An 18,348-nucleotide genomic window follows, 5' to 3' on the forward strand; every position below is an offset into this window, starting at 1 on the left:
TAAGCTTAAAACTTCCCCGTAGAAGTGGTTCAATCTTAATTTTAGAACTTTCGTGACTGCAGGAATTATTATTTGTTTCTTTCATACGACGTATTCTATTATTTAATTTAATGTATTATTTTATCTTTAGACGTGACTTAACCGAAAGAAACAAATAATAATTCCTGCAGTCACGAAAGTTCTAAAATTAAGATTGAACCACTTCTACGGGGAAGTTTTAAGCTTATCTTTTTTCTCTCTCTCTGGCGACTTGTTTTCTCTGCCTGTGTCCTCTCTTTAGATTGTTCACACTTAAATTCTAACTTAGCAATCTTTGAAATACGTAATCAACCAGGCTATGCGTTAATTGTGTGTTGACCGACCCTCTGTGTTGTATTATATTACATTTCGATATTTTACTAGGTTATTTAATTTTAGTGTGTCCTTCTCCTGATTTTCAGGCTTGCTTGCCGTGCCATCGCATTCGCAGCACCACGTCTGTTGACCACTCATTGATATGCTAATTTTTTCTCTAACCCTCCTCCCTCTCTCTGCCTCCGCCCCCCCCCCTCTGTCTATTTAAGGCCACCACACAGAGACGATCACCCCTCTCTGTTACCTGTGTTGCTCTTGCTATGTATCTTGGTGATATCTGTCTGCTAATATGTCTGTCTATAGTTTTCTGGTTAGATTTTATGTCGCTATTTCATTATACCTGATGATGATTGCTTGTGTTGCAATCGAAACGTCGTATTCTATTATTTAATTTAATTTATTATTTTATCTTTAGACGTGACTTAACCGAAAGAAACAAATAATAATTCCTGCAGTCACGAAAGTTCTAAAATTAAGATTGATAGAGGCGATGTTTCACACTGCCGTGCCAGGAGATCGAACCCCAGACATCTAGACCTCTATTGGAGCAGATAGAGAGGAACTAATCCTTATCCATTAATTCTAGATTTGAAGCTTTCGTGACTGCAAGGATTCATATTCTTAGGTTTTTTCGGTAAAGTCACGTAGGCAAAAAAATTAAAAATAAAATAAAATAATAAAAATCACGACGTTTCGGAGGCAACACAAGCTTCCGTCTTCAGGTGGAACCGTCACAGCACGATAGCTGTATCTCACTTGATACAGCAGTCGTGCTGTGATGGTTCCACCTGAAGACGGAAGCTTGTGTTGCCTCCGAAACGTCGTGATTTTTATTATTTTATTTTACTTTTATTAATTTAAATTTTTTTACCTACGTGACTTTACCGAAACAACCTAAGAATAATAATCCTTATCCAGTATTATACCACGGCAGCATCCGAATACAGGGACTCCTCGACTTACGAACGAGTTAGGTTCCAGAGGTCTGTTCGTAAGTCGATGTCTGCTTAAGTCCAACTTTACTCCTGTCGATTGCAAACATGGTGTACGGCATGTACACTAAACACGGGGGGTGGCTTTAAACGTTGGATAATCTCCTGGAGATGCCACTGATTCTTCACGTTATGTAGATGCCACTGATTCTTCACCTTATGTAGATGCCACTGGTTCTTCACGTTATGTAGATGCCACTGGTTCTTCACGTTCTGCAGATGTAGACGCCACTGGTTCTTCACGTTCTGCAGATGTAGACAGACACCACTGGTTCTTCACGTTCTGCAGATGCCACTGGTTCTTCACGTTCTGCAGTTGTAGACGCCATTGGTTCACGTTCTGCAGATGTAGATGCCACTGGTTCTTCACGTTCTGCAGATGTAGATGCCACTGGTTCTTCACGTTCTGCAGATGTAAATGCCACTGGTTCTTCACGTTCTGCAGATGTAGATGCCACTGGTTCTTCACGTTCTGCAGATGTAGATGCCACTGGTTCTTCACGTTCTGTAGATGTAGATGCCACTGGTTCTTCACGTTCTGCAGATGTAGATGCCACTGGTTCTTCACGTTCTGCAGATGTAAATGCCACTGGTTCTTCACGTTCTGCAGATGTAGACGCCACTGGTTCTTCACGTTCTGTAGATGTAGACGCCACTGGTTCTTCACGTTCTGCAGATGTAGACGCCACTGGTTCTTCACGTTCTGCAGATGTAGATGCCACTGGTTCTTCACGTTCTGCAGATGTAGACGCCACTTGTTCTTCACGTTCTGTAGATGCCACTGGTTCTTCACGTTCTGTAGATGTAGACGCCACTGGTTCTTCACGTTCTGCAGATGTAGATGCCACTGGTTCTTCACGTTGTGCAGATGTAGATGCCACTGGTTCTTCACGTTCTGCAGATGTAAATGCCACTGGTTCTTCACGTTCTGCAGATGTAGATGCCACTGGTTCTTCACGTTCTGCAGATGTAGATGCCACTGGTTCTTCACGTTCTGCAGATGTAGATGCTACTGGTTCTGATGTGTTTCAGATTGATGTGTTTCAGATTGTGAATAAGATTCACAATCTGAATAAGATTCACAATCGGGACACCCATGAGAGCTACAAGGCACAACCGTCAAAGACCAACGCAGCAACCTTATTGTTGTTTAAACGACCAATGTGGTGGCCCCCATCTCCAATGGTTGTCTCGGCGGTGAAAATTCCACGTTCCCATGGCAGGAACCAGTCTATCCAAAGTACAACCGCGATACGGTTGTTTTAGTTCCGATTCATATTTATTCGTTGTGGTGCTATTTTATTTTATTTGCTTTTCTCGTTTTGGTAACCTCAGGTCACTCTTGCTAGCGAGACTTAACATGAACAGCGGACTTCCAAAAGGCAGTACTCATTGTATCCACCCTTGAATTGATGTAGATGATGATTGGCTACGTCAACCTCGAACCGAGCGTGCTCACACAGATGCACACTTCTCAAAAATGAAAGAATATATCGCCGCGTTAACGTCCATAAAAAATACAATCAGTCGTTTATTACGAAGGCAATAAGCATCGCTAAATCAAGGAGCGCACAAACTCGTACAAGCGCCCCAGCTAAACGAAACATTTACAGGCTGGTAAAAATAACAGCTACTGTCAAGTGAAAGATAACACAAGAACAAAGGATACTTAAACGGGTCAATCAATCCCTGACATTTAACCAGGAAAGCCTCACCAAGCCTAAACTACTCATTTGCAGGAAAATCCTGCAAAGTTTCGCGGTACGGGATGACTCACCATATGCTTAATTCTTAAATTACTCAAATTCAGAAATGTGGGGGTAATTATTTTCAATGTCGATTTTGAGTAACGGGGCCCCCGTTGCTGGATTCAAGTTCAAACCACTTCTCCGGCAACTGCAGGGTCAACAGTAGTTCGTAGTCATGTCATCTCTTCAGGGGCTGTTCTTTGACACAAGGCGGTGAACTGATTTTTGTGTGAATTACGAATCTGTACCGACACTGTTTAGCGTCTACTTCCTGTTCAATTGAGGTTTACAAGGCGCCTTTACACACAATGTATCTCTTTAGAGTATTTGGTGGTTGCTATAAATTTGCACATGGCCAGCCACTCCGTTGAGCTTTTATTTGTGGCCAGGTCGCTTTTGAAAACGAGCTGTATAGCTCAATGAGCTTTAACTGGTAAAATAAAATACGTTTTGTTTCATGTCAGAGCGCCATTGCACGTTCAACTTCCAAGTTGGCAGGAAACGACGGCGTTTCGTCACTCTTATGCCATTAAAGTTACTCCTGTTTAAACTAGGTTTCTCTCTTGCTCGTTAATGTGATATTTACTTCATCTACCATCATATCTTACGAACGTAAGATTATCTCTCTTTCCTCACCTTCGTTTCCCCTACCAGAGTGAATGTGTCCAAGTGTCTACATTTGTCCCAACCACCTGTATGGCTAAAGGAGGGTCTTTGTATGTGTATGAATGTGTCTGCAAGCACGAGTGTCTGCCCCGTGACCTCCTACCAGCGAGCCTTCGACACTTCACGTGGCCTCAAGGTGCACCTAGCCTGGCAAAAACGCCGTGATGTCACCGCCACTTAGTGGCGAACGGCGGTTGTTGCACGAGTATGTATATGCGAATATAAAAAAATATATTTAAGGACAACTGTGAGATATAATGGTTAGGGAATCTGTAATATAATTATCATCAGCCATGGTCAATCCACTGCAGGATGAAGGGCTTCCCCCAATGCAGCTGCCACCAAACCAAACCTCTCACGAATCTGCTATTGAATAATAATCCATCCTGCTTCATAATCCTTTCAGCCTCCTCGCTGGGCATCCCTCTCTGACCCACTCCATTCCTCGGCTGCCATTCCATTATTATTATCACCATTAAGATTATTAATTGGAGATACAAAAAAACAATATCGATTTAAAGCTTTCGTGACTGCAGGGATGCATCTTCTTGGTTCTTTCGGTAAAGTCACGTAGAAGGGAAATAATAAAATAATAAAAATAAAACATAATAAAATAATTCTCACGACGTTTCAGCCACAATGCAAGTAGCCGTCTTCAGGTGAAGAACAGTTCTGTCGGGAAGGCAGCGTCTGAAGGACGGCTGCTTGCGTTGTGGCCGAAACGTCGTGAGAATTATTTAATGTTTAACTTTTAATATTTAATTACTTCCCTTCTACGTGACTTTACCGAAAGAACCAAGAAGAAAAAAACAATACTTTTATATTTTTTAACAGTCTTCTCTTGTGGAATCACACGGTTAAATGCATTTTCGGAAAAAAATAATGATTTCTGTCGATCTACATTAACCACACCACTACACGCCTCATTGGAAGCAGTAATGCCGTATGATAGTCACATCTTGCTATGAACAACTCGCACTTTAGATTTGTAAACTCCCAAACCTGCACAGCCGATTTTCTGGTTGGAAATGCCGCGGTAAAATGTTCTTACTCTCAGTGTAAATTTCCCTGCAGTTTGTGTGGCTTCTGCATCAATTATAATAAAAAAACAGTTCTATGTTTATCCAGGAAAGCCTCACAACTTTTTTTTCAGGAGGTTCCTGCATTGACGACGTTTATACAATTTCCTTTCTTTTTCCAATGAGTGTTTCACACGTGGGAGGAAACCAAAGGATCCGCATAAACCCCACCGCGCGTACGAGCAGACAAAGCTAAACAAGTCTAGACAGACGGGTCAAGAACTCTATTTCCTGTACTGCCACCCCACTGTAACCTTGGCAGCCAGGTAGGTTGCAAGTCTCAACAAATGTGAGGATGTCCGTATGATCCACCACCCTCAATTACAAATCGCGGGAACGTGTGTGCGTGTGCGTGCGTCACAACACCTAGGTTTTGGAGAGTGGACCTCTTAAAGGACTGTATACTTTACACGTTGTGTCAGAGGGTAGTGGGACCCAGGATAAACTGTTTATCAGCAATGGCAGATGATCCTCAAGAAGTCCAATGGCACCCACAAACACTGGGAATGAAGTGGCTACACCTGTTATATCGTTCTGGCCACCAACCTTCCCCTTACGGTTCAACAACCATAAGGGAAAGGACCTAGCGCCAGATGGCGGTGTGATCTGGGGAGGTCTCGACCGTGCGTTTGGCAACCGCAGGATCTGGTGGAGGATAGAAAGCGTTGGCATCGAGGAGATGTGGTGGCCCGAATGACATTTTAATCTTGAGATGATTGCCAAGATGAGAAAGAGGTCGTGGGAAATCGTCATCAGGCGAGTTTGGAGATGTCCTCGTACGGAATGTTGTCCAGCTTCCGTCCCTTGAGTGGGCCCTGCCAGCAAACACAAACACACAAACATACACACATTTGCTATTCTGAATAACCACTGTGACCGACTGGGCAATGCTTGGCCACAGGCAAGACCTTGGCTGTTCTCAATTCTCATGCCTTTTAAGAAGGGATATTGTCTTCTTGGTTCTTTCGGTAAAGTCACGTAGAAGGGAAATAATAAAATAATAAAATTTAAACATAATAAAATACAATTCTCACGACGTTTTGGCCACAACGCAAGCAGCCGCCCTCAGGTGAAGAACAGGTCTGTCGGAGAGACAGCGTCTGAATGAACACCACCAAGCTTGGCAGCATATATTTAAGCTGGGTTAGGGGAGGAAGGGCGCCTTGACAAAGGCATTTGCATATCAACAGAGGAATTTAGTATATTTATGGAAAATGCAGATATGGGATTAGTCACTACTTGTGGAATGCATAGGAGGAGGGGGGGGGGTCTCAAAGTCATATTATGTCCGTGCATTATGTAGGATTAGCAGCAAAAAAAGGGATATTGTATTATGGTCACTACTGCACAAACCACACCTCACAAAACCTTGCTAACATTCACAAATAAGTTCTGTGAAGTGAGGGCAGTTGGGAGGAGAGGAGGGGGGAGTTTGAGAGAGAGAAGAGAGATTTGCGAGAGCTCCAGAGGGCAGTTGGGGGAGGCAGTTGGGAGAAGAAGAGGGTGGGTTTGGTAGAGGAGAGAGTTGGGAGAGAGGGCAGTTTCGAAAGGAAACAGTTGGGAGAGGCGAGTTTGGAGAAAGTGGCGAGGAGAACGAGTCGCTGGGAGGGGGCTAACCGCTGAGAGAGTGGGAGCCAGTGGGAGCCAGCGTGAGCCTCTCACCGAGTCGATGGTGATGCTGACGCAGAAGCGGTCCTCGTGGATGGCATTGAACACGGCCTCCAGACCGCGGTAGCCTCCGTTCAGCACCAGCACTTTTCGGCCTGCGCCGCGACAACCCACGACAACAAAGAGAAACGAGTAAAAAAATGTACTACGCGTAACTTCCAATGCCTGCCAGAAAGACATTGTTTTATATTGAAGTAAATTGTACACAAAAATATACGAGTTTTCATTTTAATAACGACTTCACCTTGTAACGCGCGCCCCACAGTATTTAATCACTCTCAAAGAGAGCAATTCAGAATCGTGAGGACGAATCACAGACGAGTGGGCAAGACACCCAATTTATGGTAAAGAAGATAAAACAAAATACAAACGAGACGTAAACATAAGGCGTAAAATAATCGATGCTTGAATAAAATATTGACGATCCATCAACTCACCTGGGGGTGGATCGTTACAGGCCCTGTTTACTCTGTCTTAGGATCGACATTGCTTGATTTTGATACTTATAATGTATAAAGTATTATTATCCATCCACTTTGATGGCAGCAATAGTGCTCATCTAAGTGACTACTCCCTGTTCAATTAAACAACGGAGGTGGCACTCACCTCCACTGGCAGCTATCTGTAGAAATTCCACATTATCACGGCAGGGCCCAGTCTTACCATCATCTATCCCTTAACCGCAATGGTCTTGGGGGTCCTACTGAATCTTGGGCTCTCAACTCTACCCAATCTATCCATGGCATTACCATAATCACTCACTGCTGACTTCCCACAGAAGTGGTTCTCAATGTGTCAACCCATGAAGTATGATTATGATGACATTGATGACAATGGTTGGCTACATGCCAGCGATGGCCCTGCGGGTGTTACCAAGCGCTGGCAGCACCGTCTCCACGTGCATCTGGTCGACCTTCAGCTTGTCACCCGAGTCTGTCATGCGTACCACCGCCACGTACTTCCCCTGCACCTCCTACTCGCAGCACAAATGGACAGATGGGACGCACAAAATGAGACGGACAGTCGAATGGACAGGTGGACAGTCAAGACAGTCGGACATACGGACATACGGACAGTTGAATGGACAGATAGACGGACAGACAGCATGCTAACGATTGTCGTAATCGTGGATCCTATGCATCCACGGTGCACGGATACATCAATTAGCAGACTTAAATCGATTGTTATGATCGCGATGATGCATGCCTCAATGAGAGTTTGAGGTGGAGTGCATGCCTATAATAACAATGAAATACATTTTATTGTCATGAAAGGCATGCCTATACAAATGTATTGACCAAGTAAAATAGCTTGATAAAGGAGTTCCCGACGGTTTGAACAAACTGGTCAATGCCCGACTGAAATATAATCCCTGCATGTATGTGGAAACATCACCGCCACTTATTGGCAAACGGCGATTGTTGTTGTTATATGCGTGCACATGCGGTTCGCACATGCGCCCTCAACAGCTACAGCCATACCCTGGGGTGGCCTCGTGAATACCGCACCTGAACAACAGCCTTCTTCTTGAAGTACCGGTCCCCCAGCTTTTTGGTAATCACCTTCACCACGATACCCTGGCGAAGTGCACAAAATAATATTTTTTTAAACTTAAAAAAAAAACACGCTTTAATGAAATGTACCCTACTAGTAATGGCAGAACTCCATGACTCCAGGAAGTGGCCGCGAAGCTTGCCATAACGTAAGTGGCCGTGGTGATTTACAGCCAACGTCAGTTGAGCGTGGACAATTAGACCAAAGCCGAAACATTACATATAAAAAATATGGTTTCTAAAAATAGTTTATATTTTTTTAAGATAGAATATAGTATTGTCATCAGTATGACATAAGTATACCAAGTTTTCAGTCGATACCACATTGGGAAGTGGGTTACAAGATTTGAGGATACGACAACAACAAGACAGAGTGAGTTAATAGAAAGCGTATAAAAAGGACAAAAATCCCCCCGTGTAGCCTTTAACAGACTGCTGGGGCAAGTGTTGTTAGCGAGCACCTATGAAAACTGGCAAAGCACACGAAGAGGTGGGTGGCGAACGCCACGCCTGGCCGCGTTTCTCTCCCCAGTGCTGATGTTTACAAACTGCACCATGTACTCATTGAAGGCTGAGTCAGTCTGGACAAAGCTCAGTCAGGATAGTTTGGGTGGCCGGGCAATGTGAACAAAACAGGTGTTGTAGGCTGCTGTGGGGCTACGTTGTCGGCAGAGGGCAGCGCCAGCAATGGCCATTGTTATACTTTGACTACTCTTCCCGCCTTCACCAACCCACGTTGACCAGCGTGGTGAGGTACGGTCAAACAACCCCAACGACCGACACCGCTTGAGGTAGGCCTTCATCCAGCAGTGCAGCATCAAAGAACTCGGTGTGAACACAGCTACATGCGTCGTCGTGGTTTGTTTGTGTCCCGCGGAGTCCTCACCGGATGGAGCCAGTAGTCGCTTCTCTGCACTTTCCTCTTCTGCTCTTCCATCTGTAGAAAGAAGGAAAATGAACTGTGAGTGAGCCGCCAGTTTCATTACCAACCTCTACGTCACTGCTTTGCAACCAGTGTGCCGTGGCAAAGTCCCAGGGGAGCTGCGTTTTTTTTGGAATTTGAGGAAAAGAACCTCACTAATGTCCACAAGCTAGGACGCATTAACTCTCCTCCATGCCGTTCAGTGGCTGATCAAGCCCCTGTCCGCCACCTCCCACCCTTCCCTTTTCCATCGGTCACGCGTGTGCGCAGTATGGCAGCAGGCAGCTGTCAGCCCCCACCCACAGCCCTCTCAATCCCCCCTCAATCGCAGAAGCACCGTGGGATATTTTTGATTCGTTGTGCCGGGAAGATCAATCGAGCTCGAAAGTGTGCCGTGAAGTGAAGAAGGTTGAGAAGGGACTGCTTTAAGCGACCTCTCTTCCCACGCTCAACCCCCAATATCTCCACCTCCACACACCCCCAACCATCACAGCAACCAGAGCCGTTGTGATACAAGCAGCTGCGCGTGCAGTAATCATTTAAACTTGTAATCCGCCGCACAGTATTCGCTCACTCTCGAAGTCAGAGAATGACGCAGAGACACGAGGAGGAACCACTGATAAGCGGCAACGAGCTGGCGCTGTCAACAAATGGCCCAAGCTCTGTGATCCTCTACATATTAAGGTGTTCAGCCAATTCACAAGTGTGTATATATGTGTGTGTGGGAAGCAGCCAGAGCACCCGAAGAAAGCACACGCGTGTGAGGGGGCTAAACTCTTCGCCATACAGGCGAAAGAGAAGTAGTGTACATTTTAACGTCCGACCTTCTGGCGAGCCAGTGTCTGGCACCTCGACGTCAATGGGAAGGGGGCATTCCAACGGGTGCAATCCACCAACTCTCGCTGCTTTCACAGTGCAGAATTACTACAGGCGTGCGTAGCCACTGCTGCCCGGGAAGATACACGCATCACGTCGTGCGTGTCATTTGTGGGAAAGGCCCACATGCGAACATCACCTCCATGATGTCATCGAGCGCAGACTTCTTTTTCTTGCCATCCTTCTCGCCCACAACGGGGCCCTTCTCCTTCCTCTTTGTGCTACCGCCCGGCTGTATTGCGCTCGCCAGGGCACTGCCGATGGGACGCGGAAGACGTGACAACGGTTATGCCAGGAAACGTTGAGCAAACACACGCAGAACAGGGAGAGGAATATACCGACTCCACACAGAAAGGGTGCCCGAGCCAACAATCGAACGCAGGTCCTTCTTGCTGCGAGGCACAAGAGGTGTAACTGCACTGCGCAACACCTGTGTGACCTTGCTGCACAAAACCCTGGGTGGCTGATAGGGAGGTTTGGGGTGGAGGGGGGTGGGGCAGCATAAACGGGCACAGGGAGGCTCACCTGGGTCTCAGTGATGCAGACGACGAGCTGGTGCCGGCCCCCATGCTGAACGTCACTGCACAGACACAAGCACATGACACCTCCCACTTAAGTACACGGAATGAAGGGTCAAGCACTATTGGTGAGCACTTGGTAAGAGGGAGATTTAAGCTATATCTAAACAAAAAAACGATCAGCTCTTGCCTTGTAGAAATGCACTATTCTATTCTTGCGTATGGCAATATGATAATTGTTTTTTTACCCTTTTATCTGGCAACAAAACTGACACCTTTTTTACGAGGAGTCATGTTTGCATAGACCACAATACCTGCAGCCATAATGCAAACAAAAAACATAACTCTGATAATGTATGCACTGTCCTTGAAGTTGATTGGTCCACACCCGAGACAGCTTTCCTTAGAGCCTAGTCTCACATGGGTTGGACCAGATGACGCCAAAAGGCGCACAACTCAAAGACAATGCACCATCAGTTGTGCGCCTTTTGGCGTCATCTGGTCCAACACCATGTGAGACTAGGCTCGAAGGAAAGCTGTCTCGGGTGTGGACCAATCAACTTCAAGGACAGTGCATACATTATCAGAGTTATGTTTTTTGTTTGCATTATGACTGCAGGTATTGTAGTCTATGCAAACATGACTCCTCGTAAAAAAAGGTGTCAGTTTTGTTGCCAGATAAAAGGGTAAAAAAACAATTATCATATTTTTTACTGGCAAATGAGGTACCAATGGTATGGCAATATGTTTAGGAGCTAAATGCCAATTCGAGGTTTGCAAATCATGAGAGGGCTTCAGGAGAGAAGGAGTGCAGATGATGGTGGTTTACTATATGGTCCATAGTTTGGGTTGCATGATCACAATAGCATGAGCCATACATGTGAAGTCTATCCCATCATTAATGAAGTCCTTGACACCATAACCGAGGCATGTAGCTGCAAGAGCTGTTTGTGTCCTTTGGACTCTATCTTCTTTAGAAGCTCTAATGACAACACGAGTGTGGGTGGCGTGGTAAGCGCTCTGGCAAGTCCATGACACAATGTTAATATTGATACGCTGAACCCATGTGAACAAATAGAGGCCGAGGTGACCTAGGGGAGGCCCTGACCAAAGTGGGAGGATTACAAACGGCCGTGGGTGTGCAGTGTCCACACGCACCCAGCTGGGATTCGCTCTCTCTCTTCAGCTCCGTGTAGACGGACGTTTCTTCCTGCTGAACACACCACAAGCCGGAGGGTCACTCAGTCGGCATCCATCGCACACGATGGCGGAAGTGGAGAAAGTGGGGCTCCGGTGTTATCTACTTGTGCCAACCACACTGGCACTCACCCACCCACCCACACCCACACATGCATGAACGCACAGCCACATACCAGCCTTGTGCAGGCTCCAAAATAATATGCGCGCACACGTACCGACACACCACCCCAAACACTACCACACAAAGACAAATATCCCCCGTATAGCCTTTAGCAGACTGTTGGGGCAAGTGCTGCCAGCGAGCACCTATGAAGGCCGACAGTACACGGAGGGGTGGGTGACCATAACAACACCCGGCCACCTTTGTCTCCGCAGAGCTGCTGTTTACCATACCACATCAGAGACTCATTGAAGGCCGAGTCGACCTAGGGGAGGTCCAAAACCGATTCAAATATTCACCACTGCTAATGGTCGTGAACGGGAAACGAATTCGGGCCGCCGGGTTCATAGCACAGTGCGGCTAACCACTACACTACCACTCTCCAACCCGACGCACCCCCACACTCACACTCGTCCCCCCACACACCACCAAAACAACCCCACACTCATTTTTCGATTTAAAGCTTTCGTGACTGCAGGGATTAATGTTCTTGGATCTTTCGGTAAAGTCACGTAGAAGGGAAATAATAAAAATAAAACAATCAAATTCTCACGACGTTTCGGCCACAACACAACTGCCGCTTGTGTTGTGGCCGAAACGTCGTGAGAATTTTATTATGTTTTATTTTTATTATTGTATTATTTCCCTTCTACGTGACTTTACCGAAAGATCCAAGAAAATGGACCCCACACTCGCACACGCTTCCACACACCCCCACACCAATACACACGAGGGGGCTAAATGAAGGTTCCGTCTGTTTCGGACTAATTCTCTTGCACTGCTCACGTCCAATCCTTTCTGCTCTACGTTCTTCGGCGTGTCTACCCAGTACGTTCTTGCTATTCCTCTACGTTCTTGCTGGTCTTACTCTGGCATGCATCGACATGTACGAAATCCTCTCTGGCTCAACAATCCCCCCCCCGCCCCTCGCTCACCTCCTCGACGCCCTCCTTGCCGCGCCGGACCTGCTCTTCGATGAACTTTGCGGCGCGTTCCTCGTCATCCACGTCCTGCTTCTTTTTCTTGTCGAGCTCCTGCTGGCGCCGGATCGTCTCGGGGTCACGGTCAATGTACTGGATGTACCAGCCCTTGGGCGTCTCATCCACCTTGCAGTAGCCTGCGCGCCCGATACCGGCAATGGCTTCTCGTGAGCTCGGTGAGAGGTGGCCCCCCCTCTGCCCTCCTCCACAGCCATGCGACTTCTCAAAGCTCCAGCCGCACCGTAAACTGAGACCACTTTGCCCTGATACTCCGATTGCTCAACCGGCTCCCATTCCAATCCTAGATCAATTCCAAGATTGCACTCGCCATCTCAAGATCCTACATAGACTTGCACCTCCCTATTTCTCATTTCTCTTCTCACTCGACTCCCTTCCCCACACTCTCCTACCTCTCCCCTCTCATCTCACTCTGTTCCACTCCACGCACTCACCTACCTCTGCCCTTTCATCTCACTCTACCCTACTCACTCTGTTTCAGGTACATTCATTCAATCTCCATCCAGCAGTGGATAGACCATGGCTGATAATGCAAGCATGAGTGCATTCACACAAGAGTATGTTTGTATGTTGAACTTCGTTTGCACCGTACGTAGCCGACCGTGCTAATCGGCGGTGTACGTGCATGAGCGCATACACGTGTGTGTGTGTGCGTAAACACGAACCTTCGCGACCAAGCCACTTGGTCAAGTCGGTGAGCGTCTCCCACTTGGTGGAGTTCATGTGCACGTGCTCACGGTGCGAGATGTACTCGTTGTAGACCATGTTGTTGTGGACCCTCTTGGTTCCTGCCGTGCAAGACGCGCTCGCGCGCGGTGCTCAATTAAGAGCCAGACGCTACCCAATAAAACCAGCAGCTCTCATCTAAACACGGGAAAAACTCGGCACATTTGTTAACAACACTGGCCTGAAACAAAAAAAAAAAGTATATAATTGTTAACGTTTCGGGCAATGGTCTTCATAGTGTAGAAGGGCCCGAGGTAGAGTGGGGAGTATTATTATTATTGGACTGTTATTGACGAATGTCGAACGAGTGTTTTTTGTTTGTTAGCGGTGCTTGTGCACCACTGCCAACACAGCAGCACCATCATTAAATACTGTAATTAATCTAGAATTGGCTGCGAATTAAACACCCAACTCGCATTCCGGAAATGAGTCAGGGCTTGACTCTACTATCATAATAACCCCTGGGGTAAATAAAATCAGTATCACTTTGTGAGAGGTTATTCGTTTTCTCAATACAGAAGCTGGTCCCTGTCATAAGAATGTGGAAATTGTTTGCATCGCCCAATGCTCATTTCAGCATTTATGATCATTTCAGATATATTACCGGAATGTCTGGGCTCTATCAAGCAAAAAACAAGAACGACTGTATTGATAAAAACAAAAAACTGGTAAAAAGACGTGGCATATTTATTCAACGTTCAAGAAAATGTAATTATCTTTAATATGCTGCTAATAATGAGGTAATGCAAAGACAGTGTTGGTCGTTGAGTTGTGTAAGAAATGCCCTCCTTACCAAATCTCCGACTGAGAAGTTCCATGAAGTCACTCAAAAATTCACTGGGGAAGAAAGGACAAGAGATTAACTTCATTGTCACTGAACATTACAATACTCAAATTGGTTGTCAAATTACAGTTATTTACTTATTCCTAAAAGCAGCACAAGGCATAGTTACGAGTGCTTGTCATCAAGAGTGGGCTGTCATCATGAGTGGGCTGTCACTCGATGCAGTAAAGAATGCTCTAGCTAGGGTTAGATTTAAGGTTAGTGTTAGAGTCAGGGTTAGCGTTTGGCTTTAGGTTAGGGTTATGGTTAAAGGATGTTGTAGCCAACATAAGCAACAATATCATAATTCTAGATTTGAAGTTTTCGTGACTGCAAGGATTCATACTCTTTGGTTTTTTCGGTAAAGTCACGTAGGTAAAAAATAAAAATAAATAAAATCACGACGTTTCGGACGCAACACAAGCATCCTTCTTCAGGTGGGGACAACTTAGCGAAAGCACACTGCTTAAATGTGTTGACACACTTAAGCTGTGTGCTTTCGCTAAGTGTGTTGACACACTTACGCGGTGTGCTTTCGCTAAGTTGTCCCCACCTGAAGAAGGATGCTTGTGTTGCGCCAGAAACGCCATAATTTATTTAAATTTTTTACCCACGTGACTTTACCGAAAGAAAAAAAAAACAGTAATGATATCATAATTTATCTACTAGGAAAAGCCTGAGTCTCAAGACTCTTTTTCAGGAGAATCCTGCATTGGGATTTGTGGCCAATGCCAATAATGTATTTCTGCCATGTGGGTGGAAGATGTTTTCAGTGCAGGAAATTAGGGGTAAGATGCGACAGATGGGAGGGCATCGAGATGACGTTATGGTTAGAAGACACTTCATGGGAGGAAACACCCACACACAAATACACTTGTAATGTTTAATACAATGTATAAGGCAATATATAGTATCGTAATTGTATAGTGAATATACAGCAGTGTGATATACAGTAGGGTTGATAGAATAATACATAGTGTAATATTACACTATGTATTATTCTAAGGTATAGGGTGGTGTATAGTAATACAGTATGTAATTTAATGTTGGGTTTGTCTATGGCAACATATAGTACGGGGTAGACCCGTGTGATGTAAGGAAAAAAGTGTAGCTGGAAGCATATTATATTTTTTGCGACATAGAATTGTAATGTATTACTTACTGTTTGTAGCTCAGCTTATTGGAGATTATATTTAGTATACTGATGATACTATGTAGTTGATACTGTAGTTTTTTTACGTGGTTGTTTAGTTACTGCAGCTACATACTATTACATTCCTTCCCTTTATTAATGCTACCCCTATCCCCTCCCTTTGATGCTGCTAATCCTGCATAATGCACGGGCATAATATGACTTTGAAACTCCCCCGCCCACCTCCTACGCATTTCACAAGTAGTACTAATCACATACCTGCATTTCCCATAAATATGCCAAATTCCTCTTGATATGCAAATTCTTTTGTCAAGGCGCACCTTCCCCCCTTCCAACCCAGCTTAAATATACGCTCCAAGCATGGTGGTGTTTCATTCAGACGCTGTCTCCCCGACAGACCTGGTCTTCACCTGAGGACGGCTGCTTGCGTTGTGGCCGAAACGTCGTGAGAATTATTTTATTATGTTTTATTTTTATTATTTTATTATTTCCATTCTACGTGACTTTACCGAAAGGACCAAGAAGACAAATACACTGTCGCAGGCAAAGGAGTGGATGTTGAGCCTGCAGGAACATGGTTCTGGTTGTATTTAGCAGGGGCCAAGCTCACTTTGAGTAGAAGTCCATGAAGTTCTCTGGGTTCTCCGAGGCCAGCAACAGCTGCCGCTGGTGAGACTCGGACAAGCAGTGGCACTTGAAACCATTCTGTGAACGGCAGATACATTTGGCCCAGTCAGTAATCAAGAAGAACCACAACTAACGGTGGTGATCATGTACAATTGATGACGATAACTGATGACGGATCATGATGGAACTAGGTTGAATGATGACGGAACTAAGTATTATGATTATTAACCAATTGATTATGAATATTGATTTGAAGCTTTCGTGACTGCAGGAATCCATACTCTTTGGTTCGTCAGTAAAGTCACGTAGGTAGAAATAAAATAAAATTAAACAAATCACGACGTTTCGATCGCAACACAAGCAATATTCAGCATTTTTTCTTGCTGTGGTTGTTCCACCTGATGAAGATTGCTTGTGTTGCGATCGAAACGTGGTGATTTGTTTTATTTTATTTCTACCTACGTGATTTTACCGAAAGAACCAAAGAATACAATTTATTATGATGGTGAACAAATGGTGATTTAACTAAACTAAAAACTATTTCATGTCACCAGGTAAGGCCCACTGAGCTTGTATATCAGGCGAGGTAGTTAACATCTCGCAACCGTGACGCCCAATTTCATGATGAATTGATGACATTATTACGGTCGCTATAATAATGGTTAAGCAATGAGGATTATGAAGGTGAACAAGATATAACAACTACGTCATTAGACCTCTTTTGCCAGTACCAAAATATAATAGGGTTTTTCCCCTTTTTCTAGCAACAAAACTGAAACCGTTTTACAAGGATTCATGTCTGCATTAACCACAATACTTGCAGTCAAAATGCAAAAAACCACTCTAATAATATAAATATATTATAATATCAGATATAACTACATTACCATAATGAACAACTGATGAGGGACAATTTGGTAAGCTAACGTTGAAGAGGATGATGAGACTGATGATGATGAGGAACTACTGATGGCTGGTGATGAAACAATGATGCTCACTTTGATGATAAAACTAGTGATGATGATTAACGGATGAACAGACAGGATCAATGATGACAGTGACCAGTCTTGATTTGCATCACCAGTAACCTTTAAAAAAAAGATGTGAAAACGGTCAATAGTTACTAAGACGTCTCTTTCATACATCTCTCTCCACGTGAAATATAATTATTTATAAAACACATCCGCCCCACGGTCATGTGTTATGAATCAGGGCGATTGCCCGAAACGTCGTCTCTGAGGCGACGTTATTAACACGGGACGCGTTGAGTTATGCTGGTATTGTTATTATTTATGCTTGTACACCATTGCCAAAAACGCACCAATAATCAAAATCATGCGTTGGTGATTTCGAAAAGTGTATTGGTTTAGCCATGTTTGTTTGTTGTAGTACAGAGTTAGACTGATGGCCTTAATCTAAGTTGTCTTATGGTTGTTGTTGTTGTTTGACTTGCATCCCACTGGGATTTTTGCACACAGCCTTGGTGTACGGTGTTTTTTTCTGCAATATTTTGCTGTCTTTTCTTGGATTTTCTGTTTGCACTTAGTCACATATTCACTTTAAGATATTTTTTTTTCATGTTTTAGTTTTTTGTTTCTTGCGATTGCACCCGATTCAAGAGCCGAATGGCTCACAGGGCTATACCTAGTAAATCAACTTGAACTTAATCATAAATGCGGCGGTGATGATGACGACGACGGGGATAACCTCACCTCGTCTCGGCACTGCTTCTGGCACATCTGGCAATACCATCGCAGCTTCTGTAGGCCCTTGGCCTTGATGCGGTTGGCGATCGCCTTGGGCGTGAGGAAGCCGGCCTTCTCCTTCCCCATGTCGACGCGCCGAGTTTGCGAGCGCCTTGTACGGCCTCCTCCTCCACCACCTCCTCACTCAGCACCTCCTTTCTCGTCACCCACCCACCAACACCTCCTCCTAACCCACCACCTCCTCTTCGTCACCCACCACCTCCTCACTCACCACCTCCTCTTCCTCACTCACCACCACGTCCTCCTCACTCACGCCTCTTCGTTACCCACCACCTCGTCACCCACAACCTCGTCCTCACTCACCACTCCTCTTCGTCACCCACCACCACCACCTCCTCCTCACCCACAACTTTCCTTCTTACTCACCACCACCACCTCCTCACTCACTCACCACCCACCTCCTCACCCAGGGAAGGCCGCCCTGAGCAACCCTCCTTACGGCTGTCGTAAAGCGGATGTGACGTCACCCCACCACCCCCGTTCACAGCCCTTGCCCCAACAACGGACGCGAAGGCTACA

The 18,348-nt window shown here is 45.3% G+C and overlaps 1 protein-coding gene across 2 annotated transcripts; it reads right to left on the minus strand.

Annotated features, from left to right (window-relative positions):
• Window positions 1-2,859: 2,859 nt before the first annotated feature.
• Window positions 2,860-18,268, minus strand: KIN (Kin17 DNA and RNA binding protein). 2 transcript variants are annotated; one of them, XM_078871356.1, is made up of 13 exons: window positions 17,776-18,268; window positions 16,047-16,141; window positions 14,254-14,297; window positions 13,400-13,522; window positions 12,672-12,853; window positions 11,535-11,586; window positions 10,384-10,438; window positions 9,998-10,112; window positions 8,947-8,997; window positions 8,016-8,084; window positions 7,381-7,480; window positions 6,502-6,602; window positions 2,860-5,654 (listed from the first exon to the last, which is right to left on the minus strand). In XM_078871356.1, exons 1-13 carry the CDS (start codon window positions 17,893-17,895, stop codon window positions 5,592-5,594), a joined length of 1,170 nt encoding a protein of 389 aa, XP_078727482.1. In that variant the 5' UTR covers window positions 17,896-18,268; the 3' UTR covers window positions 2,860-5,591. The 2 variants fall into 2 exon arrangements, with proteins under 2 accessions (XP_078727482.1, XP_078727481.1); XM_078871355.1 differs by having other exon boundaries at window positions 11,535-11,589; window positions 17,776-18,267.
• Between the last annotated feature and the right edge of the window lie 80 nt (window positions 18,269-18,348).

This window comes from Lampetra fluviatilis, chromosome 32 (genome assembly GCF_964198595.1).
Source record: "Lampetra fluviatilis chromosome 32, kcLamFluv1.1, whole genome shotgun sequence".
Taxonomy (NCBI): domain Eukaryota; kingdom Metazoa; phylum Chordata; class Hyperoartia; order Petromyzontiformes; family Petromyzontidae; genus Lampetra; species Lampetra fluviatilis.

Excerpts from the sequence above, each read along its gene's own strand:
- KIN (XM_078871355.1), bottom strand. The coding sequence starts at position 17,895 with ATGGGGAAGGAGAAGGCCGGCTTCCTCACGCCCAAGGCGATCGCCAAC. Across the intron at positions 13,523-14,253 it reads ACTTCTCAGTCGGAGATTTG|GAACCAAGAGGGTCCACAAC; the intron begins GTAAGGAGGGCA and ends CTTGCACGGCAG. Across the intron at positions 11,590-12,671 it reads GCAAGGAGGGCGTCGAGGAG|CAGGAAGAAACGTCCGTCTA; the intron begins GTGAGCGAGGGG and ends TGGTGTGTTCAG.